Genomic DNA, 26,050 nt, shown 5'->3' with positions numbered 1-26,050 from the left:
TAATAGGTTAGGTGCATAGGGCTAGAATGACTACTACTACTAAAATTAGGTTTACGGGCATTTGAAGTTGTATTGTTCTTTCAATGTTGAATTTTATTGGCTTATGCTTGTCATCCGTCCGATGTTTTTTCGTAAACCTTTTTTTTTTATTTTTATTTTTATTTTTTTTTTTTTTTTTTTTTTTTTTTTTTGGCTCTGTTCCATCACCCCCTAATGTGGTACCTTTGTATTAAAATAATGAAAAAAAAATATTATTCATATTTCCCTTTTTTTTTTTTCTTTTTCTCGCTTTTATATAAATATATAGTCATATATATATTTATTTAAAAAAAAAAAAGAAAAAAGAAGAACAAGATAGAGGAAATTGAATCATGACTGATACAGTAGGTCGCTTAGAACAATATCGTCGTACTTTTCAAAGGTATGCTTCCGTTGAAAAAGATCAGGAAAAGGTCATGAGCAAAGATGACTTTTTGTCTGCAATCGTGCCAAATGAAGATTTCAAAAAAATTAAACGTGAACAGTTTGAACTTCTTTACAAGCTAGCGGATAAGAGTAATAAGGGCTGTGTTTCCTTTAATGATTTTGTTATCTTTGAAGATTTATTATCAAAACCAGATGCTGAGTATGAAGTCGCCTTTCGTGTATTCGATGTGAATGGTACGGGCAAGATAACATTTGATCAATTCAAGAGAGTGCTCCAGAACAATATGCCACAAGATGCAGTCCCTTTTGATTTTGATTGTGATTGGTTAAAATTATATATTGGGTCTAAGGAGGGACACCATGAACTTAGTTATCAGGAATTTACTCAACTTCTTAAGGGCCTGCAAGGTGAACGTCTTCGTCAAGAATTTAAACATTATGATAAGGATCAAACAGGTTTTATTTCACCCGAGGATTTCAAAAAGATTATTTTAGATGTTGCAAAGCATAAATTGTCAGACGACCTAATCGATCACTTGCCCACCCTTTGTAACCTATACAGTGGTAATAATATCAGTTTCGCCTCAGTTATCGCTTTCCATAATGTGATTCGCAATATGGATATGGTTGAGTCTGTTATTCGTAAAGCCATTGATGACAGTTCTGATAAAAAGATTACAAAGGCCGACTTCTTGAAACATGCTCACCAAGCAAGTCGTTACACTGCTTTTACTCCAATGGAAGTGGATATCATTTTCCATTTTGCTGGAGTGGATGATGATTCAGAGGTACTTGGTTTAGATGACTTTGCTCGAATTTTGGATCCACGTTGGACTACCTTTGATAAGAAAGATCTTACTGACTTTGATTATCAATTTGTGTCGGATCATCATCAACAGGACCAAGAACATGGTATCTTGTGGCAAATCGTTGGAAGTGCTTATTCATTCACTCTTGGTTCTATTGCGGGTGCTATTGGTGCTACAGCTGTATACCCTATTGATTTAGTCAAGACTCGTATGCAAAATCAGAGATCAAAAGTTGTTGGTGAACTTTTATATAAAAATAGTTTAGATTGTTTCAAAAAGGTTTTGAAGAATGAAGGATTTCCTGGTCTATATAGAGGATTAGGACCTCAATTAGTGGTAAATAGATAAATGTATATATATATATATATATATATATATATGTTTAAAAATGTGATGTTTGTTACTTAAAATTAGAGTTGAATAGGGTGTTGCTCCTGAAAAGGCTATCAAGCTTACAGTGAATGATTTTGTTCGTGGAAAATTCACGAATAAACAAACAGGTGAAATTGGATTTTGGCAAGAAATGGTAGCAGGTGGTGCAGCAGGCGCCTCTCAAGTCATTTTCACAAATCCTCTTGAGATTGTTAAAATTCGTCTTCAAATCCAAGGAGAACAAGCAAAGAATATAGTTGCTGGTGAGATGGCTCCTCCTCGAAGATCCGCTATTTGGATTGTAAAGCATCTAGGTATAGTAGGACTTTATAAAGGTGTGAGCGCTTGTCTTCTAAGAGATGTGCCTTTTTCTGCTATTTATTTCCCTGTTTATGCACATTTGAAAAAGGATATCTTCAAGGAAAGTCCTGATCATAAACTTTCTATTTCTGAGCTTTTAATGTCTGGTGCCATTGCTGGTATGCCTGCTGCTTATTTTACAACCCCCGCTGATGTTATCAAGACACGTTTACAAGTTGAAGCACGTAAGGGTCAAACAACTTATTCTGGTATTTTCGACGCTGCACGAAAGATCTTTGCTGAAGAGGGTTTTAAAGCCTTTTTTAAAGGTGGACCTGCCCGTATTTTCCGTTCTTCTCCTCAGTTTGGTGTTACTTTGACCGCTTATGAAATTTTACATCAAATCCTTCCTCTTCCTGGTCATAGCAATCCTGCTCCTAAAGATGCTTCTTCATCTGCTACTATGCTTAAATCTATTGAACAAAATACTACATTCCGCTCTACTAATGCCCTTAAAATGCTACTAGATCTTGATTATAGATTTGGTGTTTATCAACCAACAACAAAGAAAAATGCTTAAATAAGTATTTCTCTTCTAGTATGTGTACTTAGATTTTTTTTTTTATAATAATCGTGTATTAATGTTGCGTATTATGTTAAAAAATAACATTACATTCCTTTATTATATATTCACTAATAATAATATATGATGATTCTCCCCTCTTTCCCCCCCACTCCTCTTCCTTTTTTTTTTCTTTTTTCTTTTAATATTATACAGTATTAGTCTTCTTTTTTCTTTGTATCTTTAATCTGTTGCTTCATCTTTTTAATTTCCTTCAGTAATGCCATAATGAGAGGAACTGAAATGGGTACAAATAAAGGCATATAAATAGCATATTTATGTTCATCAGGGAAATAGAGCATCGAAACCATGGTAGGATCGAAGAAAGCCTTTTCAGCAAGTTCAATAGCTTCTATTGAACTCTCTAGAGCCTGTAAATAATTTTCTTTACCTAACGCAATCCTTACAGCTTCTAATGCATCTAATGAATGATGTACTTCGATACTGATGTGATCCTGTACTACCATATTTGGAATTTCATCTACTAACTGAGCTAATGATTTAAGTGTCGAAATTGTATTCACTACATTTTCAAGTGTTCGTCTTCTAATTAAATTATCTTTTTCTAGTGTCGTGATGCCCGTATTTTTTGCCAATTCAAATGTTACTTGATAATCTGAAGGCTAATTTGATGAAAAAAAAAAAAAAAGATTATTAGGATTTTCTTTTTTTTTTTGTAAACTTATTTAATTGTATACGTTACAAATTGTCCTATTAAGTTATTTTCCAAATCATGAACTCCAATTAATCCTCTTAATTGTGAAATAAAAATCTTTATAATAGGCTGAAGATCCTTTTTAGTAAAATAATATTCTTCAGTTGCAGCCTTTGGAGGATTTTTGATGACTATACCTCCCCAACGAGGAACAAGGAAGGCATTAGTTAATAATGGTTGGCCTATAAAAATAAGAAAAAGATGAGCCTTCATTTAAAATTTTATAGTATAATAGTACATACCTTTTGAGTCATGAATACGAAGAGGAGCTTCTTCTGATGAAGGCATATATAATATAAAATTAATACTTGGATAAGAAGTAATGGTAGATGCTAGATATTATATTAGCCAAGAAAAAAAAAAACAACAACAATATAAAGTAATGATTACTTATCTTACCTAAATTCCATTCTGCAAAATTAACAAAATGAGGTAAATGATGAGGTTCAAAATAATAATAGTTAGGTTTGCCTTCTCTTTCTTTAAAATTAGGTTTAAGTGACAAAGGTGCATAATTTTGAATCTACAAGTAGCTTAAGCTTAAAAATATTTACTGTAAATGAATGACAAGCATCATTACCTGTGAATCAATAGTGAAGTTATACATAACAGATATTTCCTTTAAGAAAGGTGTAAGATAAGTGTAAATAGCTTCACGAATATTCCAATCTACTCTCATGTTCTCTGGATTATTATTCATCAAACTAAATGTTATTTCATAACGTGAAGAGTATTTAAGTGTTCGCATATTAGAAACATCATCCTATCCATATATGATTGTTAATGAGCTAATAAAATATACGCTTGTCATATTCAGCTTACTTTGTTTATCCTTTCAGTATGACAGGCAATATTTCCGAGAATATTATATTCATTAAAATATACTAATGGAATAATTTTAGATAATGCTTCTGCAATTGCATCTATTATACACGATATTAGTCTAAAAGAAACATTCATTTGTTAAATTAAGTATTTACCTATCGTTATTGTATTAATTTTTAAAAGGCTTGACCTTTTGCTTCCTATATGTGCCTGAATTTTATCCGCTTGTTTAACATAAATAAAGTAACTTCCAATGGGTGCCTCTTTATGTTCTTTTATATTATCTAGAATACTCATATTATATAAGCTAGAACATTTAATAGTCGAAACTATTTTACCTTGAGACCAAGTATTGACATTAACAGTGATAGGAAAATTATCCTTATACTTCAAATCTTTCAATTTATTTAATAATCTATTTTCAACGTCTGTTCTTAATTGTTCATTATTTACAGAAGAAAAAGATGAGGGAATGTAAATAGTAAATTGAGTTGGTAAAACGAAATTACAAGCCTAAATAATATATTAGAAAAAAAAAAGAAACTTCAAATTGCTTATTTCATTTTACCTGTTTATTGTACCAATGATCTATTTCTGCAAAAGGTAAATTGGCTCTATATACTTCAGTTGTCTTCCACCAAAATGGTAAGCCCAATAAAATAACAATCCAAAATGAAAACACAATAAGTCGTGTCACCTTTGCTATAAAAATAAATTTAGTTTCCTTTAAAATTATCTATTTATTTAATTTTATCATTTACATCCATTATCATCCTTCATAATGAACTCAAATAAAGAAAGCGAATTGTCTAAAGATTCAGCCAAACTCCAAGTATTTTTCGTCTGGTCTTGAATTTTTTTTTATTCATTTTTTTTTTTTTTGAAAATTACTTTTTCTATCAGCACTGAATCATGTTTCTAGTAAGTACGATAGTTATTAGAATATCAACTACCAAATGATAGCAATACATCTCTGAATCCTCTAGATATTACATAATATTATGTAAGAATACAAGATGGATAAGTTATTCGTTTATACCAAACATCTTGAAACAGACTTACACAATGGTCGTTTAAGCAACACAATAATCAAAAATGTATACTTTATATATGCAGATGATACTGAACATTTACTAATACTTTTTTTTTAAGAAAAAAAAAAGCTGAAAATGTATAAGATAATATTTAAAGATGAATTGGTTTATTACTTTCTTGTATTTAGCTGTTGTTTATTTATTTAGTCTTTCTCATTATGTATACTGTAGACTAAGGCTATCCTTCCTCCTTATTCACAAAAAATTAATCTTATAGAGCAGTTACAGACAAACTACAGAAGTGCAGTTAGTACAAAGCTATTTTAATGAAAGAAAATATCTTAAAGTTAGAATAACGGAAGCAAGTAACGATATATCACCTTGTCAACTTGAAGGCTTGATAAAACACTCTGCTGATATTTTTAGGAAATGCTTAACATGAGCCTGCTCAATCTTTTTTCCTTAGAATTCCTTCATATACAAATAAAGCAAGATTGAGACTGATAGCTTATCCATTTGGGATTAAGAGCACTCTATACTAAGTTTTTCCTTTAACTTTACTGTTTTTACCATCTAAATTGCAGCAACTGAAAAAAATAAAAAATAATTCAAAGTGTTTGATAAGCGCAAGTGACTATCTCTCAAACTTAAAGAAGAAAAGAAACTGCATAAAGAACAAAGATAGAATACATTTGCTTTTTCAAGATGATTGTTTATTCCTTTTTTTTTTTTAATGAAGCGTACTTTTCTTAGCTTTTCAAAGTGCAAAATATGAATTATGATCCACTTTGATAGTAACAGTGTTAATTGCCAAAAGGTGAAACACAAACTCTGAAAGCACATGCCACTTTTATCATGAGCAATAAAGTCGACCGATGTTATTTATCCCTAGTTCTATCTAAATTGTGTGCCTACAACACATATCAAGTTTTGTATGTAAATCTTAACTCTATAATCATCACGAATATCCAGTGGGTAAAGACTCCAGCATATTCTAACAAGGTCAATAACCAATTAGATAAATCTATAAGAAATGACGCAGTACTCTTCTCTCTCTCTCTCTTGGTTTCATCAGGAAGTACGTAAAAGAGAAAATGAAATTCAATAAACAACCATCTTGAAAAACCAAATGTATTCTATCTTTGTTCTTTATGCAGTTTCTTTTCTTCTTTAAGTTTGAGAGATAGTCACTTGCGCTTATCAAACACTTTGAATTATTTTTTCAATTGCTTCAAATTTGAGAGTCAAAAGACGATGGTTTTTTTATTTTTTTTTCTTCAAAGGCTACAAATTAGATGGTAAAGGTTGCAAAAACTCGATACCTTTATTTATTTCTTTTTCCAAATAAAGCGATAACTGAAAATTTAAAAAAAGAATATTTGACTTTTTTTTGATGAGTTCAAATTTTTTATTTTTTTATAAATTTATTTTTTATTTTATTTTTTTTTTTCTTTTTTTTTTTGAAGAAAAAGGCTTGATACATTTATTCTCTAAGAGCTTTTTGATTATGAAAAGCAAAGATTATAATTCTAGTGTATATAATAACGACCCAGTTCTATCCAAGTCATTAACTATACAAAAGGACACTAATCAAACGTTAATGAAAGATAATCGAGGAGTGCCTATTATCCAAAGTACACCTAATGCTAAATTTAAAGTCTCTTCTATTAGCTCACTTCATAGATCTAAGACTATTAACATTGATAACGACCATGAAATTCACGACGAAATTCAACTTTGTAAAATTCGGAATAATAATAATAATAATTATAATGTGAACATGTTAATTCAAAACCCAATTGCACAAAATCAGGTTTTAGCAACACATCATCAGTCATCACACATGAATTCATCTAGATTTTTTTCTGAATCATGGCAAGATGCTTCAACTGAACCTCTATTCCCTGATTCTCCTATGCCTGTTTCTCAAAATTATATTCCAATAATAAACAGAAAAAAGAAGGAATCTGAGCTATCTTATTCAAAAAGCTTGAATATCTCACCTTCAAGAGAGGAACAACAACCTATTCTGCAACCAACCCCGCAATCAGAGCAAAACCTTACACCTATTCAGATAATAAAAAACGTAAGGGTTATTTTATATTTCTATTATGAGCAAAATACTAATAATGTTTGCTAGAACAACTTATTAAAGAGAAAAGAATTTATTAGAAATAACGATGAAATTAGTAATGCTGAAATAACTAAAAGAAAAAGATATGCAACCAATGAAGCTATGAATTCGTTTAGTTCAAAACTATTAACCATTTCACCTCAAAGAGAAACACAGCAGCCTGTCTTACAACTAACTCCACAATCTGAACAAAAAGTGATACCTCCAACGTCAAACTTGTCCAAAAAATCAACGAATGTAAGTTTTAGCATATTTCTTTCCCCTTTCCTACTACTAAACGTTCTTCTCCTCTCTTAGAATGATACCCCTTTATCTGAAAAGAAAGAAGAAAATGAAAACAGTGAAAAAACGATTACAAATAATTCTCAACAAGAACATGAACAAAAACTTCGTATTACCGAGAATATAAATCGTTTAATGTCTACCGTCACTTGTCTTCCAAAATATTATAAATTGAAAGACAAGATTGGTGAAGGTACATTTAGTACTGTATATATGGCAGAAGATGTTCGACATCGTTTATATAATAATGATGAATGGAAGGCTCAGTTGATAACTAGTGAATATCAAGAGGCTAAAGTTTCTTTATTATATAACAAGAATTTTGCAGCTTCTGATAAAGAAGATTTAAATGAGTTTGTTGCATTGAAGCATATTTATAGTACAAGCAGCCCTAAAAGAATTGCAAAAGAAATTAAAATTTTGAAAATATTAAAAGGAAGTAAATGTATCTCACCACTTATTACAGCATTTAGAGAACAAGATCATGTTTTTATGGTCATGCCTTACATCAAACATGATGACTTTAGAGAAAACTTTTCTGATATGTCAGTGATTGAAATCAAATATTATATGAAGTCCCTGCTAACTGCTCTACAAGAACTCTACAAATTTAAAATCATTCATCGTGACATCAAGCCAAATAACTTTTTATATAATCGTCGGAAAAGGGTGGGCTATCTTATTGATTTTGGTTTAGCGGAAAATGAAGAAGAATGTAAAGCTTTAGATACTAAATCTGGGAACCAAGCTAGACAACGTTTATATAATCTTGGCTATTCAAAGAGAAAGACAAATAGTACTTCTAATCCTAGTCATTTGCCATCATCTTCCTTAGCTGGAAAGAATACTGTTGTTTCAACATTTTCAAACAAAGAAAACACGACTACAGAATTTTCATCTACTACTTCATTACAAACCTCAGCAGTTGAAACATTAATCAAAAAACAAAAGCCGAGTTTAAATGTTATACCTAATATAAACAGTTCACAAACTTCTATCTCTGAAAATGAAAGAAATCATAAACAAGATCGTAAGCCAGAATGTGTGGCAGGTCGCATTAAAAACGATCCTCGTATTTATATTCGCGCAAATCGTGCCGGAACTCGAGGCTTTAGAGCGCCTGAAGTTTTATTCAGAGTTACGCGACAAACATGTGGTAAGTTGTCTTACGTACATACATACATACGATATGTAATTGAGGGTTTAATTCAATCTGTTTATATCTTTATTAGCAATTGATGTTTGGTCGGCAGGCGTTGTGTTATTGTGCTTCCTTACTAGTCGATATCCTTTCTTCCTTGCAAGCGAAGAAGCAGAGGGTATTATTGAATTTTGTCAAATCTTTGGTCTAAAAGAAATGAAAGCTTGTGCAGAACATAATGGACGTAAACTTCATACAAATATTAGCATGCAAAATGAAAGAATTCCATGGATTCAACTTATTGAAAATTTAAACACTCACAACTTAGAACAATGGGAACCTGTCGATCTTGAGCAAGGCATTGATCTTCTAAATCGACTACTAGACCTTCATCCTGATACCAGAATAACAGCAAGAGATGCTTTAATGCATTCATTTTTCAGTAATATATAATCATATCTATTTATTATCTTATATCCCCTTTATTAATTTTGTTTTTTTTTTTTTTTTTTTTTTTTTTTTTTTTTTTTTTTTTTTGTGTTCTAAAATTATCACTTTATGTATCTAAGTTATGCATTTTTTTTTTAATTTTTTTGTAAAGTTGAGTTTAAAAATTGCAAATTCAGTAACCGTGTCAAGTCGCGTTTTCTTTTTTTTTTCTTTTTCTCTTTTTTTTTTTTTTTTTTTTTTTTTTTTTTTTTTTAATTTTTCTGCTGTCACAAAAAAAAAAAAGAAGGCATTCAGCACTTTTTTTTTTCTCTTGTTCATTTCTTGTTTATCTTTAAAACTTATTTGCAATGTCTGATCCTCAGGTAAAATGCTTTGAATAGTTCATAATAAACAACTTTATTTATATTTTATTGCAGGATATGGTAATTGATCGACAAGCAGATCAAGATCTTAAACAAGAAGTTGTAATGTGTTGTTGTTGTTGTTGTTGTTGTTGTTTTTTATATTTGACAGATTTAATAAATTAAACTAATCATTTATTTTTTTCATAAATTAGGCTTCACCAGCTATAGTTGATGATCATGCATCTCAAGTCGATTCTGTACGTATTGATATTATTGCATAAATTATGGCATTTTTCTCAACTTTTTTTTTTATTTATTATTTAAGGATATTGATTCATCAAGAATGACCTCAAAGGAATCAACGCCTCTTCGTACATTTAAGGAATGTTCTGCTGTAAGTTCTATCTATTTATATATATGTATTATATAAGCTAATTTATTCTTACTTTTATAAAATAGTATGAAACTCGTCTTAAACGTTATAGATATCTTCTAGGTCAAACTGAATTATTTGCACATTTCTTAAAGATGACAGAAGTTCAGGACGAAGCTATGAAAGAAGTACTGAAAGAAAAAGAAATTCAAAAATTAAATTCAGATGAAGAAGGGTAAAGGATAAACAATGTTTAAAAACTCATTTTTTTTTTAGAAAATTAATCAACGATTTTTTTTTATTTTTATTTTTTGTTATGGGAGGTTAGATCAAGACGTAGAAGAAAGACAGAAAAAGAAGAAGATGAGGAAATTTTAAAGGATGAACAAGAAGAAAACGATAATGAAATGACTGTGTTTACTCAATCTCCTACTTGTAACGTCATTTTTTTTTTTTTTTTTTTTTTTTTTTTAAAAAAGAAAAAATTGAAAGTAGGATAACTAATTTGTTGTGTAGATGTCGTAGGAGGCACGCTTCGAGAATATCAAATTCAAGGTTTAAATTGGATGATTTCATTATTTGAAAATGGTATCAATGGTATTCTTGCTGATGAAATGGTAAATGAGCTAATTTTATACATATATTTATATCTTTTTTGATTTTCAATATTAATTACCTCTTTTTTTTCTCTCTCTGTAGGGTTTGGGTAAAACCTTGCAAACTATTTCATTTTTAGGCTATCTTAAGCATGTTTATGGTGTTAAAGGTCCTCACTTGGTCGTTGTACCTAAATCTACTTTACATAATTGGCATAACGAATTTAGCAAATGGATTCCTAATTTTGATGCTTTCATTTTTCATGGTGATAAAGAAGAGAGAGTAATTATACAAAATAGAAAGTTGTAATATGAATATTATACATTATTAATCCCTCTCCCTTTTTTTTTTCTTCTAAAAGAATAAATTGATAAAAGAACGCTTGGCTTTTGGTAACTTCGAAGTCTGTATTACTTCATATGAAATTTGTTTACTGGAGAAAGCTCAATTCAAGAAAGTTAAATGGCAATATATTATTATTGATGAGGCTCATCGTATTAAGAATGAAAATTCTATGCTTTCTCAGCTTGTACGTATTTTAGAATCCAAAAATCGACTTCTAATTACAGGTACACCACTTCAGAACAATTTGCATGAATTATGGGCTTTGTTGAACTTTTTACTTCCTGACGTTTTCAGTTCTTCTGAAGTATTTGATGAATGGTTTGAAAAGCAAGGTGGAGATCAAAAGAAGGTAGTTGAACAGCTTCATAAAGTATTGAGACCCTTTTTGTTACGTCGTATCAAATCTGATGTAGAAAAATCACTTTTGCCGAAGAAGGAGATTAACATCTATGTACGTATGACTCCTATGCAAAGACAATGGTATCAAAAGATTTTAGAGAAGGATATTGATGCTATTAATGGTGTTGGTCTTAATAAACGTGAAGGCAAAACTCGCTTGCTTAATATCGTTATGCAACTTAGAAAATGTTGTAATCATCCTTATCTTTTCGATGGTGCTGAACCTGGACCTCCTTTCACTACGGATCAACATTTGGTAGATAATTGTGGTAAGATGGTGATACTTGATAAGCTTTTGAAGAAATGTAAAGCACAAGGATCTCGTGTTCTTTTATTCAGTCAAATGAGTCGTGTCCTTGACATTTTAGAAGATTACTGTTGGTGGAAAGATTATCAATATTGTCGTATTGATGGTCAAACTAGTCAAGAGGATCGTATTGATGCTATTGATGAGTATAATAAGCCTGGAAGTGATAAGTTCATCTTTTTGTTAACAACACGTGCTGGTGGTCTTGGTATCAATTTAACAACTGCTGATGTCGTTATTCTATATGATAGTGATTGGAACCCTCAAGTGGATCTTCAAGCTATGGATCGTGCTCATCGTATTGGTCAAACTAAACAAGTCTATGTCTTTAGATTTGTAACTGAAAATGCAATTGAAGAAAAGATACTGGAGCGTGCTGCTCAAAAGCTTCGTTTAGACCAATTAGTTATTCAACAAGGTCGTATGAGTGCAGGTGCAAAATCGAAAGCACCTTCTAAGGAAGATTTACTTACTATGATTCAGCATGGTGCTGATAGCATCTTTAAGGATAATGATAATTCTGATCCATCAGCAGTGGACGATATTGATGAGATTTTACGTCATGGTGAAGAAAAGACGGCAGAATTGAACAGTAAATATTCTAATTTGAACATAGATGACCTTAAGAATTTTACTTCTGAGAGTGCATACAAATGGGATGGTGAAGATTGGAGTCACAAACGTAAGGCTGAAAACATCGGTCTCTCCTGGTTAGGCCCCGCAAAGAGAGAGAGAAAGGCAAATTATGCTGTTGATGATTATTACAAGGAAGCCTTGCGTACTAGTGCTCGTACACCTTCCACAAAGGCTCCTCGACCAAAGAAATATAACATTGAAGATTTCCAATTCTTTCCTTCTCGTCTTGCTGAACTGAATGAACGTGATACACTTTATTTAAGAAAATCTCTAGGTTATAAAATTCCACCTATTAGTCCTGAAGAAGGTGCTACAGAAGAAGATATTAAGCGATTAGAAGAAGAAAGAGAGGAGGAACAAAAGAAGATTGATAATGCTGAACCTCTTACTGAAGAAGAAGAAGAAGAACGAAAGAAGCTATTTACTAAAGGGTTCTCGAATTGGGGTAAAAAAGATTTTGCAATTTTCATCAATGCTTGTTCCAAATATGGCCGTAACGACTTGGAATCCATTACGAATGAATTGGAGGGCAAGACATTAGATGAAGTTAAAAAGTATTCCAAAGTCTTCTGGTCTCGTTATAAAGAAATTTCAGACTATGAAAAACACGTTTCCAAGATTGAAAAGGGGGAAAGTGAATTAGAAAAACAAGCAGATATACAAAGTCAACTAACAGAGAAGGTACGCCGTCATCGTATTCCTCTTCAACAACTTAAGATACATTATACACAACCTACTAAAGGTAAAAACTATACAGAAGAAGAAGATCGTTTCCTTGTCGTTATGCTTGAGAAATATGGTTATGGTTCAGAGAATGTCTATGATAATATTCGTCGTGAAATCAAACAGTCTCCTCTTTTCAGATTTGATTGGTTCTTGAAATCCAGAACTTCTCAAGAGATTGCCAGACGTTGTAATACATTAATTAGTTTGATTCAAAAAGAAAATTCTGAATTTGATGAAACAGAAGAAAAGAAGGTATATTTATTTTAAAGAGAAATATGTGTATGTGTGCTAATTTTTTTTTTCTAAATAGTCTCAGTCAAAGAATAGAGGCACTAGATCGAAATCCAGCACACCAGTTCCCACTTCTAACAATTCAAAGACTACTAAATCAAAACGTCGTTAATTATATATTTTATTTTATTTTATTTCTCTTTTTTTTTTTTTATTTTTCTTTTTCTTTTTATACGCACATATATACATACACCATCTTTTTATAAATAAAATAAAATAGACTTCTACATCAAATTAACTAAAAGTAAGCTCTTTGCAATCGATTATATATTTATTTATGATTGCTGTTATTCTAATAATATCGAGGATTAACTTGTTTCCATAGGGAGTAGTAGTAGTCACAGAAGGGACCTGTAAATTTTTTTTTTTCTTCCAATGCAAAATTATTTTTTTTTTCCCTTTAAAATATAAATACGGATCAACGATGACAGATCAAACTACTATAGAACCTACTTTAGAACAACAACAACAACAACAACCTAATACTGATGTTTCTATCTCAAATGAGGCACAACCACCAAAGGTTCATAATGTTCAACGTCAATTACTTGCGATCTTTGATCCTGAAAACTTGAAGAAAGATAATTTTTTCAGAGAACTTGTAGAAAAGGATCCTGAACACTGTAAGCTTTTGAATATATATACATATATATATATATATATATATCTTATTAAAGAATAATAATAATAATAAAAGACTGACGTATAAATCTTATATTATTTAGGGGTTCCTATCAAGAAACTTTCCATGATCAAACGATTTAAAGAGATTTTGGAAGGCGATCTTGGCTTATTTGAAAAAGCAGTTTCAATCAGTCCAAACGATTTTGAAATGAATGAAGCCAAAACTCATTTACGTTACATTAGAAAGGAAGAAGAACAGCCTAAAGAAGAAGAAGAAAAACCAACGTTATCAAGAGAAGAAAGAAGAGCAGCAGAAAATCAAAAGAAGTTTTTGGATCATATTGAGCAACAAAATAAACGATCCATTTATGCTGTAAGAATAATAATTCTTTTTATAAAGTAAAACTGTTTTGTTTTATTAATCTCCCCTCCCCTTTTCTTTTCTTTTCTTTTTTTTTCATAGAAAGGATTTAATACAGAAGAAGATCAACCTTCAGAAGCAGAATTAAAAGAATTTTATGGAAAGTTTGGTCGCGTCCTTTCAGTTCGTCTTCGTCGTGAGGGCAATAATAACCGTACTGGTAAATTTAAGGGTAGTATCTTTGTAGAATTTGAACTACCAGAAATCGCTCAGAAGGTAGTTGAAGAAGCCACCGAATACAAATCCTTGCCATTATTGACCATGATTAAAGCTGACTACGTTGAAATGAAAAAGCAAGAAAAGTTTGGAGGCGCAGAATATGAAGGATTAGCCAACAAATTCACACATCGTCATCTTATTGAATATTCAAATGGTCAAGATTATGGCTATAAAGATATTAAGGAACTTGTTAAAACGGTGGCTCCTAATGTAGGTCGTCTTGAGCCTCTGGATAAAAAAGGCTGTGGTGTGATAGAGTTATATAAAATGTCACCAGAAGAATTTTTGGAGAAATTGACAGATCACAAAATTGAAAGTATCAATTTCTTTTTAGCAAGTTCCACCGCACGTGCTCACTTTAATAAAATTCAAAAGGAAGCTTTAAAGCATGGTCGTGGAGGCCGTGGAGGCCGCGGGGGCCGTGGAGGTCGTGGAGGACATAACGGTCGTGGTAGACATAATGATAAAAACAACAATGACGATAAAAAGAGAAAAAATGATAATACTTCTGCCGAGGAAAATAATAAGCGTGCTCGTACAATTATTGAAGTCGCCACTGCAAGTGTATCAAAATAATATATGTATATACAAATATGTATATATATATATATATATATTTTTTTTTGTATGTAAATCCTTTTTATTTTTAGTTTTTTTTTTTTTTTTCTAAATATTGTTAATATAAAAATGATAGTTATATTTAATGTCTATATTCTGTGACATATATAATAGCTATCTGATAGAACATAAAACTGAGATTAAAGTATGACTAACTATGTCTTACAATTTATGCATATATACTTTTTCTCAAAATGATGTCGCACTTTTTAGGAAAAAGATGTCGCATAAAAATCAATTCTCTTTTTCTCTTGAAACACTTTTGTAATGAGCTATTTGTTTTATTTTGAGGATGGGCAAGGGAACGTTTTGGATGAAGATGGAAATGATGCAATGAATATCACTGAGAATGAAGATCCGTACAAGTTAGATGAACTTACATCTTATAGCGCTTATATTGCAGCTAGAGACAAGTTTATGATGGAAGTTGATCAGGATCCAAATTGCTTAGAACAGAAGACGACTAAGAGACAAAAAAAAAAAAAAAGTCCAGAGAGGCAAAAAACAACCTGATAAAGAACAAACGTGTCAGTAATGAGGTTAAGGCACATGCCGTTCACTTAGTGGATGTTCATCCAAAAAACAGCGCGCACTAGAGCAGTTGCTCTAGATTTAGGCTTAGAATCGAGAAGTATACAACGGTGCCATAGCACCTGGAAGAAAGACCCAGACCCCTTGTTCAAAACTGTTGGCCGACCAAGAATAGTTGAAGCAGATAGCGACCTAGCAGAAGCAACGAAGAATGCTGTTACAGAGTTTTATTACGAACAGCCTACCATTACAGCTGATCAGCTACTTAATCGGTTGACTAGTACTTTTGAGGGTCTATCACTCTCAAAACCTACTTTATACCGCTATTTGAGCGATCTCTGGTTCCTCACTTTGAAGAAGGTACAACTAGAGCCTTCAGGGCGAAACAGTACAGAGAGGATTTAAGTGAGAAAGAAATGGGTGGAGGAGATAAAGAACATAGGCGTAAATTATATGAGCAACTGTTTCTTCATCAACGAAGCAGGATTTAATGCAAATTTGAGAAGAATTCAGGGATATTCTGACACCCCTATTAAAACCGTTTAACATGCTTGTAATAATAAGTAGAAGTAGTAACCTAAAACGTATAATTACATCAGGACAAGCGGGGCAGCCTTTAAAATCGGCAAAGACAGGCACCATTTGATCTAAAAGATCCTCTACAACCATCATCAATATCGAAAAGATAGGCAAAAGGCTTTGACAGAATGCCTTAGTCATGGGTTTCTAAAAAAAAAATCAGCAAAGAAGTACATAAGAAGTTTTTTTTTTTTTTTTTTTTTTTTTTCAATTTACCTGGCAAACTTGGTTTAACCTATTATAATAATCGGCCAAGCCTTGGTCAGAGGCGACGAGAGCATCTCTTGTATCCCTCATAAACTCGAGGGCACCAAAATGAATAGCAAATTGGATAGCAAATTGGATGTTGTTAAGGGATGCAGGGAGCATCCCCATTTCAACTAATTGCTCAGCTTTTCGTTTACATCCGCAAAAATAGACTTCAAACACCTGCAAATCTATATGAATATCAATTACATTAAGAATGTGTGTCAATATTTTCAATGAATATGCGACTACTTACGATGTACAAAGTGCATGTAAATTTTTTTCTTGTAGATGACTCTACAAGAACAAAGAGGACGGCAAACAGGAGCAATTGTCCGTGAATCGGAGCAGCCCTTCTCACATCTACCGATGTACCGGGTACCGCAAGAAAGACTGGGCTAATTTTGGCAGGGACTCAGCCCAATTGCTCCTAATTGTTCTTTGCCGGGCAAAATTTTCTAGATCGTTCTCCTCAAAATCGCAATCGACTTCTGGATCTTAACCGAAGTTTTGGGGAGGAGGGGAGGAGGAAGTGCCAGAGTTCTTTTTTTTTCTTGTGCTGAATTCAAAGGTCATCTCTCCAAAACGAGTTGATTCTCTAGGAGGGCGAGGAGGAAGTTCTGGAAGAGGAGATCTTCTGCCTTTTTTCCTAATTCGAGATCTTTTAAACATTTGAAATTCAGATTGTGGGACTGTATATTTTTTGACATTTTTCTACGTGAGTTGAGCGATTGATTTAAGGAACATAATAAATTCCATTTCAAACTATTGATCTCGATGATTACGTGAAAATCAGAGAAAGATAGATTATTTCAAAGGTAGTCATTTGTTTTAGATAGCATTTCAATACTTTAATTGATTGAAACAGTACTTTAAAGAAATAATAAAGAGCTTTCATATTGCGATGGCTAGTACGAGAAATCATTGAGCATTATATTTTTTGCTTTATCCCAGCATCATATCATGAATTAAGAAATAGTTGCCATACTTTTTAGCGTTGAGAAAGAATAGAGCTAAATGGTTCTCGCATCGATGAAGAACGTAGTAGTATGCACCAATTACTTACATAACGCGTTACACAAATAAACAAAACGTTTTAATTAAAAAAGCAGCATACTCACGCCAACTAAAAAATCTCTCTTTATCCTCTGACTTATCTTTATTATTATGGGTATTAACAACATCAAGTACAAAGAAAGTATGTTAATATGAAATCGTATTCATTTAATAAAAATTATTAACGCTTAATTTCGATTAAGACATTACTGCTTCCATACTCGAATTAGAGAGCAAAAAGCCTAATTCAGCAACACCAACAAGAATATTAATTGAATTGGAGGATCTTATTCTCAATGATTGGAAGCAGGAATCCAAAAAAAGTGATTTCAACATTGAAGTTTTTAAAAACGGTTGGAAAAGAAGAATCAAGAAATGTATACATCCTACTACTCACGTGAGTATACTAAACAATTTTGATTTACTATTAATATTACAACCGAATAACACGTGTTTTTTTAACCTAGAACTCCCCTCTTTCAGAAAAAGCCTGGAAAAAGATTTTAGAAAAGGCACCAATTACTTCAACACCACCATCAACAAAAGCTTCAACAGCTAAAACTGACAGCAGCGATAGAAGTTCAATATCTTCCTTAAATTACCAACGTTTTCTTTCAACAGAAGATATGTTAGCTTTTAAGAAAAATTACGAAAACATCAAGAATAACAAATGGATCCTCAAGTCTGGAAGGGCAGTAGAAGACATTATCTTCGAAAAAGTCAAAGAATTTACTCGTGAACAGTAAGTTGAAATTAATAATTATATACATGCAAAAACTATAGTTCTAATCTTTTACTTTTACTTAACTTTTTTGCTATATAGTCCCGGACACTGCTTTATTCTTGATACTACTGATAATGTGTGGAATGATGTGTTCACAAAAGAAGAAATGAAAGAAGTTGAAGAAAAAGCCGAGGCCGAAGAATTTGAAGAAGAACTGCCCGAAGATATTATAAATTGTTTAGGTAATTTAGATGGAAAGGTATGAATCGCCAGTTTAATACTTTTTGAATGAATATTTATGTCAGAATAGATATACTAATAACATTTTTTAGAAAACTTTCCATGATATTTATTCAGCATTTAAAGGTGTTAAGGTTGACCGTTACGAGAAACCTGAAATTTATTGGTGCGTGCAAAGCGTTTTAAATTTTATTGATTTATTTTATAATACTAGTACTATCAATGTAACAACGGAACAAGACTTGCTTGATGATGTTTACGGGTTTATAAAAAAAAGCAAAACTATTAGTAAACTTTCAACATCAAAGTAAGTAATACTTAATACAATCGTCTCTTTTATACACACAATAGTAATCTAATAATACTTTTCAAATCCTACAGTGGATCAGGTAGCGCAGCTTCTTCCGAAGCCAAAAACAAAAAAAGAAAAATCAGCGGCAAGGAATGCCTTTCTCGACAGAAGAATGCTTATTGTTTCGACTTGGTATTTAAACGATTAAATACTGAAATTGGTTGTTTAGAAATTGGTTTGGAATATGAAGGGCAAAATGGTACGAAGTTCTTGCAAAAAAAGGGATTAAAAACCCTACGGATGATGAAGGCTTTTTCTTTACAAATGATCGAGCAATATCCTACTATTGATATTAATAAGGTCAAAATCGTAGGTATGGTTATCAGTGGTGAGTATATATGTATAATATAACGTAATTTCAGAACACTTTACTTACTCTAAATCTTAATAGGAATGTATTTATCCTTCTTGAAATTGAAGTATGTTGGCTCTGTTGCTCTTTTGTCTTCTTCAGGCGGACTTAAAATGCCAGAAGCTATTAATGAAGTCCCTTCCTTCCTTCCCCCTGTACTTGCCGTTGTGTACAATTGTGCACAAATTATGAAACGTACTAGTTCTCATTTGGAGGAAATTTCCTCAGCTTTTACTTTTACAAAGCCAAAGGCTAAACCTTCCTTCCCTCCTTGCTTTTTCGCAGGAGAAAATAATTGAAAAAAAAAGTAATTATGAATAAAGCTGTACATATGATTATCTATCTATTAAGTTTCACTTTATAAAGCGTATGCTTTTTATAACATGTAGACGAGACGAGCAAGTCGTAAATACCGTGCTGCTTCACATACTTTTAGTCTTGCACACATGAAAAATAGACCTTATTAAAATAAGACGCGCTGATAGCACTCCTTAAAAAATAAACCGATGTTAAAAAGTTATTTCTTTTATTGATTGAAGAACAAACAAATGTACTAGCTTTTTCAGTTCTCAACCTTGCTTTACAGGTTAGTTGATTAACAGGATCCACCACGTGAAGATAAAAGCTTATTGAATCCCAAAAAAAGTGGGCAAAAGAAAGTCAAAGGACAACATACATCTTGTAGCTGCTGTTGAGCATTAGAGTTCTATTTCTTTTATTAACATTATTTTACATTTAAAATACATAATATTGTTATATCAAACAAAGATGTAAATCCTTATTTAACGTAGCAATTGTTAGTTCTAATTCTTTTCTAGCATTATTATATATTGCTTGAACAGAAGGCTTTACTTTTCTATTAAAAAAAGGTGGTCTAAAAAAAAAAAGAAATATCTACAATAAGGCTTTGGGGAAATAAATGCGCATAAAGTGACTTTTACCTTATATTATCTTTATCTTTAAAAAATTTTAATTGGCATAAATTATGAACTATATTGTACTCAATACCCTTTCTCTTTCCTGCTATTTTCAAAAGATCAAGTGTGTTTTTGGCTATATATTATGTCATGATACGATATTTATTTCCTTAGGTTATGGCAATTCAATTCTTTATACCTTTTATTTCTATTTCAGGGTCATATAAAAACTGATGATTCTCAAAGCCTTCACGAATCAACTTCTTAATATGTCTCTTATCAACACCTTCTACTGCAATATTACCAGCCTTCAAGAATGTACGATATCTACTTCGAATAGCAGTAGTGTCTCGTCTTGCAATTGTGGAATAATATCGCTGTGTTGCAAATTGTTGAATACTGCTATGTTTTAAAAATGTGCCCGTCAGACTTGCACTAGTAGTGTGATTGATTTTAACTTCTACATAGTTTCCTTTTTGTAAATCATGATTTCCATCCTTTTCCTGAATAAATACTTTATGCCCTCCATCTGTTCTACCACTGAATTTAGTATCTATTCCATTTTTATTTCTAGGCCTATCCGAATCAATTAAAACAAGCTGAGTAGAACCTATTAACTTTTTATTCTTTTGAGTTGCCTCTCTATGAAACGTATTCACAATTTCTTGCAATCTTCTTATCTTTTCATTTTCGGGTACATCATCTTGATAACGACGATGAGCATGCGTTTTTTCTCGCATACTATAAGCAAACATAAAGGCTGTATCGTATTTTACTTGCTCCATCAATTTTACAGTATCTTGATGCTCTTCTTCTGTTTCACCACAAAAACCAGCAATAATATCACTACTGATCCATACATTAGGGATTATTCTTCGCATCTCCTCTACCAGATCCAAGTAAGCCTCTCGCGTATAACCTCGACGCATACGTTCTAATACCGTATTACTGCCTGATTGAATGGGTAAATGAATAGAATTACAAATATTAGGTCTAGAAGCTATCAAATGTAACAAATCAGTAGGGAAATCTTTTGGATGAGGTGAAGTAAAACGAATACGCATCTAATAAAATTAATTAAATGAATATACACATATCTAAATATTCAAAGTTTTTTTGTTTGTTTTCATAGCTACCTCTGGATTAATTAAACTAATTTTATCTAAAAGTTCTGTAAACCGTCTACCTCCATCTTTACGTTTGTAGATAGTCTTAAAACCTGAATTACTTAGATTGGATCCTAGACCCATATTTGACATAAAATATTTTGATTCAGATTCATCTCGATAAGCTACAAAATAAATAAATATAAAAATATATAATTTTCTGCTATTATTAGACTTACAATTGACATTTTGACCTAATACAGTAACTTCTTTTACACCTTGATCATTCAAGTATCGAACCTCGTTTATGATAGAATCAATAGGTCGACTTCTTTCGTTTCCTCTCGTAAATGGTACAATACAAAAACTACACATATTATTACAACCACGCATAATTGACACCCAACCAGATACGTTGGCAGGATCTAAGCGCATTGGCATTACATCTGCATAGGTTTCATCAGCTGATAACATAACGTTTGCTATACCTTCACTATATTCTTCTCCTTCAGCTAATGAAATCAAATGTGGTATAGAACGATACCCATCAGGTCCACATACAATATCTACTAGTCGATCTTGTTCTAATAGTTTTGTTTTTAATCTTTCGGCCATACACTAACAAAATAAAAAATGAGACATATGTATATCTTAAAAGAATACATCATTATTCATTTACACCCAATACACCAACAATAGGTGGATTATCTGAATTAATTTTTGTTCTATAGTGTCGAAGATACTTCAATCTTTCCCAAATCTTGACTTCTGCATTGTCTCTAATAGCACACTTTTTTTTTGTTTTATTTTTATTATTCAACTGTCATAATCGAAAAAAAAAGTAAACTTACAGTAACCAAGAATACAATATTAGCATCATCTAAATTATTAGTACGTTCATATCCAGTATTAGTCATAATAGAATTTAGTATTTCTGTATCATTAACGTTCATCTACCAAAAAAAAAAAAAAAAAAAAAAAAAATTGTGAGTTCAAGATATGTGACGAAAGAAGAGATGAAAATAACAACTAACCTGACAGCCGTATACTTCGATAAAAAATTTCTTTCCTTTTCCTAAAAGTTTACTGTCAGTATGAAGGTAAGGTACTTGATCAGGTTGAGTCAATTTAGGATCTAAAGGTTTTGAAGATTGTTTTTGAGTTAACAGGAAATCTTGAAATGATGGTGATCTATTATCGAATACAAGTCTTCTCCGTTTAGCTGTTTTCTGCTCAATTGCTGTCGAAGTTGCAAGGGTACGATACTGTAACATGCGCTGCCATTTACTCACACCACATTTTGGAATTGAACGAAAAATAGACATAGTGTAAGAAGAATGGAGACTATGAAGAATTGCCTTGAATTCAGGGGTTTAACTTCAAAAAAAAAAAAGTTCGGAAAATGGGACTGCAAATGACAGTTTGTTATCTGATTGGTTATTCATGCTATTTACTGCCCTTCTTCCCTGAAAAGCACATTCTATACTTTAGTATATATTACGATGAAATAAAATAAAATAAAAGAAGGCTCAAATTGAGACTGTTGTACTGAATTTACTAAAACATATCAATGGATTTTCATAAGAACAGAGTGCAATGCCATCAGTGTCCCGACAAGAGAAAAGTGTTCTATGAGACTTTTAAATACCTGTTGACTTCTAAAAATTTGATTATCTCTAACACTTCTTGTCTATAAGATTTTCTTCATCTAATTGGATAGAATGACATTGATAAAATATTTTTGTCTTCTTTCCCCATTATAGTTTTTGATATTTATAAATGACCTCAAGGAAACCTATTATTTCTTATATTCGTCTTATTCTCTAAAACTAAACAAATTCATACATCAAATATTACAGATGTATCGTGGCTGAGAACTGCTTATCCAGTCATTATTTGCTATTTCCAAACTATCTTGATTTATTTCCAGATAAGCTTCATTTTTTAGTAACTGTGGTAATGGTGAACTGGATATAATATAATCTAATAGGGTCTTTTTTTTTTCTTCGAGTAATATCGTCAGTAGTAGCTCTTTGCTGTAACAACAGTATAATAGAATTATCAGAAGGTTGTTTTGTTGTTGGCTCTTTTATTATGGAACTACTCTCTAATAAATAATATCGCCGATTATCTACTGCAGTCAATGTTATAGGGAAAACAATCACTACCTTTATCATGAGAATTCGTTTCTACTATTCTATAGTATCTGATTCTATGGTGTCCATAGCTGTGATAGTGACCAAATTCTTTGTTAAAATATCGTTTTCCTTTAAGGCACTAATAGCAATTTTAATTTTATTCTTGCTACACATTTTTGGCAATTTAAAGACTAGAGAGCTGAACATAGGCCTTTGTTCTATATTTAAGCTGTTTACATTAAAAATTTGTGGTATCCCTTCATAAAGATCGGTTACGTGAATTTTGTATGTTGAGATTATTTTCAAACTTTTAAGAAATACAGGGCAAACGAAAATATGCGGCTCCCTTTTTATAGTGTATTTAATTAAGTATTACAATCATAATTAGAATTATAAGACGTATACTTGATTTTTCTTTTTGTCTACCTTTATTGACCTAAATTACTCCTTCAAACATATGCACATCTTAGTGATGTTTTCTCAATATTGACTTGCTGAAAGCGGATTGTGTACAGCCATCAATGAAGTAAACAAAAACATTGTCTTTTTGAGGTACGATATGAGAACAACATCACTTTATACTTCCGAAATGATTGAAAATGAAAATCAATGGGTCGCTGCTTTTCTTTATATATATAAAATGCCCTTTGGAAACATGTAGGTAGTATTCTGAAACAACTATTGAAAACCACAAACATATCATTTAGAAGCCTATTGGCGTTGCGGCTACTGTATTATTAGTATTAAATGATTTAGTTTTGTTATTAGTATAAATCTTTTCGATATTCTTACTCAAGTTTAGGCTAAACATAAATCCCCCCTTTTTTTTATAAAAAAAATTGCATATTATTTTAATTTGAGCTTGATTAAAGCGTTAAAAATCAAAAAAAAAAGAAGTTTGACTTCTGCTGCGAATTGGTATCCATGATAATATCCTCTCCATTTTCTTTCCTTTATTATTATTATCATTCTTTCTTTTATCCCTACAAAAATGGGAAATTGTATGAGCTTGTCCCATTCTTTTACTCGTCAACCCAATCCAGATATTCAAAGAAATCGAGCCATTGACAAGCAAATTAAGATTGATGAAAAACGGTTAAAAACAGAGATCAAAATATTATTACTAGGTAATTCAACATTTTTTTCTGTAATATATATTATATCAAAGAAGTTATATATATTCAAATGATTATATCGCGATTTTTAATTATAGGTGCAAGTGAATCAGGAAAGTCAACAATATTAAAACAAATGAAGCTCATTCACGCATCAGGATTTAGTGCATCTGAAAGAGAAAGGTTTAAAGTCATTATTTATGCAAATATAATGATAGCAGTGCAAACACTTTTTGAAATTATCGAACAATTAAATATACCCTTAGAACACAAGTCCAACAATGTAATTTAGATATTGAATATAAATGCTCATTTAGCTAAAACATAAAGTAATAGAGATATTGTGACCTATTCAAAAATTTTGAACCATTAGAAAATGGAGAGCCTTATCCTAAATTATATCTTGCGCCATTAAAAACTTTACTGATTGATTCTGGTATTCAAACAGCTATGGATAAAGGAAACATTTTCGCCTTACAAGACAATATATCATAGTATGTATGTTTTTTCCTTTCTTTTTTTTTTTTTTTTTTTTTTTTTTTTTTTTTTTTTTTTTTTTAAAAAAAAAAAAAAATTGGAATAGTTGAAATTTATTATTATAATTATTTTGAGTTTCTTTGATCAGTTAGATCGACTTTGGATGTCAGATTATTTACCAACAGACCAAGATATAATTTTATGTAGAGCAGAAACTATCGGAATAGTTGAAGAAACATTTCATATTGGGTCTTTAACGTATAGAATGTTTGATGTAGGCGGTCAAAAAAGTGAAAGAAAGAAATGGATTCATTGCTTTGAAAATGTAACTGCTATATTATTTATTGTTGCTATCAGTGGATATGATCAATGCTTAGTAGAGGATAGAAATTCTGTAAGCTATAAATCATATTTTTATTTGTAAAAAGATATATAATGTCTAATAAAAATCATATAGAATCAAGTAAGTTTTAGGTTTTAAATAATACAAAAACCTGATGTCTCTCTTTTTCCTTTTTTTTTTTTTGTAAAAAGATTCAGGAAGGATTAATGCTCTTTGATACAATCTGCAACTCTTCCTGGCTTGTAAATACATCCATGATATTATTTTTAAACAAGATTGATATATTTAAACAAAAAATATTAATTTCTCCTATATCAAAATGGTTTCCGGATTTTAAAGGTATATTAATACGTATAACATGTAATGATTCTCATCCTATATGTAATATGTTTAATAGGCGATAACAGTAACTTTGAACAAACGAGTAATTATTTTAAAAATAGATTTCAACGACTTAATCAGAATCCGAGCAAAAATGTCTATACATATTTTACTAATGTGACTGATACAAAATTATTACAGCATGTCATGTTTGCAGTATCTGATATTATTCTAAATGAAAATTTAAACACTTTAATGTTATAGTAATAAGTAAGCCTTTACGACAGTATATAAATCATATAAAAAAAAAATAGACTATGACATAGCATTTAGTAGTACATAAACTTCTTCATTTTTATACAAACTATATAAAATTTAATTGCAAACAGTTTTATTTATTCACTACCAAATTTTATAGATTAGATACATATAGTAAACACAGATATATACATATATAATACACAATAGGTTTCGTATATCAAGTCTTCATAAATATTATATAAATATGTATATATTCGTATTTACACATACACACATACACAC

The 26,050-nt window shown here is 31.1% G+C and overlaps 8 protein-coding genes across 8 annotated transcripts; 6 read left to right on the top strand and 2 right to left on the bottom strand.

Annotated features, from left to right (window-relative positions):
• The first annotated feature begins 325 nt into the window (after positions 1 to 325).
• On the top strand, positions 326 to 2,643 carry BX663DRAFT_559056 (mitochondrial carrier domain-containing protein). The gene is made up of 2 exons (XM_051531835.1): positions 326 to 1,571; positions 1,660 to 2,643. The coding sequence occupies exons 1-2, from the start codon at positions 372 to 374 to the stop codon at positions 2,485 to 2,487; spliced, it is 2,028 nt and encodes a 675-aa protein (XP_051385656.1). The 5' UTR covers positions 326 to 371; the 3' UTR covers positions 2,488 to 2,643.
• Positions 2,595 to 4,866, bottom strand: BX663DRAFT_500536 (phosphatidylinositol-glycan biosynthesis class S protein). Its single transcript, XM_051526335.1, has 10 exons — positions 4,831 to 4,866; positions 4,638 to 4,771; positions 4,408 to 4,582; positions 4,225 to 4,353; positions 4,067 to 4,167; positions 3,825 to 4,007; positions 3,644 to 3,767; positions 3,487 to 3,576; positions 3,233 to 3,426; positions 2,595 to 3,152 (listed from the first exon to the last, which is right to left on the bottom strand). The coding sequence occupies exons 1-10, from the start codon at positions 4,847 to 4,849 to the stop codon at positions 2,688 to 2,690; spliced, it is 1,614 nt and encodes a 537-aa protein (XP_051385655.1). The 5' UTR covers positions 4,850 to 4,866; the 3' UTR covers positions 2,595 to 2,687.
• Positions 4,867 to 6,556: 1,690 nt separating this feature from the next.
• Positions 6,557 to 9,153, top strand: BX663DRAFT_500533 (kinase-like domain-containing protein). The gene is made up of 4 exons (XM_051526334.1): positions 6,557 to 7,189; positions 7,244 to 7,474; positions 7,535 to 8,675; positions 8,752 to 9,153. The coding sequence occupies exons 1-4, from the start codon at positions 6,611 to 6,613 to the stop codon at positions 9,111 to 9,113; spliced, it is 2,313 nt and encodes a 770-aa protein (XP_051385654.1). The 5' UTR covers positions 6,557 to 6,610; the 3' UTR covers positions 9,114 to 9,153.
• A 230-nt stretch (positions 9,154 to 9,383) lies between these two features.
• Positions 9,384 to 14,968, top strand: BX663DRAFT_468361 (SNF2 family N-terminal domain-containing protein; the record flags this gene model as incomplete). Its single annotated transcript, XM_051524091.1, has 13 exons — positions 9,384 to 9,472; positions 9,527 to 9,574; positions 9,667 to 9,711; positions 9,780 to 9,848; positions 9,914 to 10,062; positions 10,156 to 10,262; positions 10,344 to 10,444; positions 10,527 to 10,706; positions 10,786 to 13,089; positions 13,637 to 13,751; positions 13,854 to 14,125; positions 14,216 to 14,783; positions 14,829 to 14,968. Exons 1-13 carry the CDS (start codon positions 9,458 to 9,460, stop codon positions 14,966 to 14,968), a joined length of 4,113 nt encoding a protein of 1,370 aa, XP_051385653.1. The 5' UTR covers positions 9,384 to 9,457.
• A 240-nt stretch (positions 14,969 to 15,208) lies between these two features.
• On the top strand, positions 15,209 to 15,593 carry BX663DRAFT_500528 (uncharacterized protein; the record flags this gene model as incomplete). Its single annotated transcript, XM_051526333.1, has 2 exons — positions 15,209 to 15,493; positions 15,520 to 15,593. A coding segment is annotated over exon 1 (164 nt), but the record flags the coding sequence as incomplete, so codon positions are not given.
• Positions 15,594 to 17,530: 1,937 nt separating this feature from the next.
• On the top strand, positions 17,531 to 19,409 carry BX663DRAFT_468360 (uncharacterized protein; the record flags this gene model as incomplete). Its single annotated transcript, XM_051524090.1, has 7 exons — positions 17,531 to 17,564; positions 17,626 to 17,819; positions 17,890 to 18,164; positions 18,246 to 18,405; positions 18,479 to 18,693; positions 18,768 to 19,066; positions 19,130 to 19,409. The coding sequence occupies 7 exons, from the start codon at positions 17,534 to 17,536 to the stop codon at positions 19,387 to 19,389; spliced, it is 1,434 nt and encodes a 477-aa protein (XP_051385651.1). The 3' UTR covers positions 19,390 to 19,409.
• A 783-nt stretch (positions 19,410 to 20,192) lies between these two features.
• Positions 20,193 to 22,438, bottom strand: BX663DRAFT_429727 (tRNA-I(6)A37 thiotransferase enzyme MiaB; the record flags this gene model as incomplete). The annotated part of the gene is made up of 6 exons (XM_051522752.1): positions 20,193 to 21,071; positions 21,144 to 21,298; positions 21,368 to 21,731; positions 21,793 to 21,903; positions 21,965 to 22,066; positions 22,148 to 22,438. 6 exons carry the CDS (start codon positions 22,436 to 22,438, stop codon positions 20,193 to 20,195), a joined length of 1,902 nt encoding a protein of 633 aa, XP_051385650.1.
• Positions 22,439 to 24,577: 2,139 nt separating this feature from the next.
• On the top strand, positions 24,578 to 25,771 carry BX663DRAFT_529796 (guanine nucleotide binding protein, alpha subunit; the record flags this gene model as incomplete). The annotated part of the gene is made up of 5 exons (XM_051530271.1): positions 24,578 to 24,649; positions 24,703 to 24,860; positions 24,979 to 25,237; positions 25,378 to 25,525; positions 25,584 to 25,771. 5 exons carry the CDS (start codon positions 24,578 to 24,580, stop codon positions 25,769 to 25,771), a joined length of 825 nt encoding a protein of 274 aa, XP_051385649.1.
• Positions 25,772 to 26,050: the final 279 nt, after the last annotated feature.

The sequence above is a fragment of the Cokeromyces recurvatus genome, assembly GCF_025118155.1.
Source record: "Cokeromyces recurvatus strain NRRL 2243 chromosome Unknown BX663scaffold_5, whole genome shotgun sequence".
In the NCBI taxonomy this organism is placed as follows: domain Eukaryota; kingdom Fungi; phylum Mucoromycota; class Mucoromycetes; order Mucorales; family Mucoraceae; genus Cokeromyces; species Cokeromyces recurvatus.
Note: the sequence above shows the minus strand (reverse complement) of the source record. Positions and strands in the feature narration are given on the sequence as shown.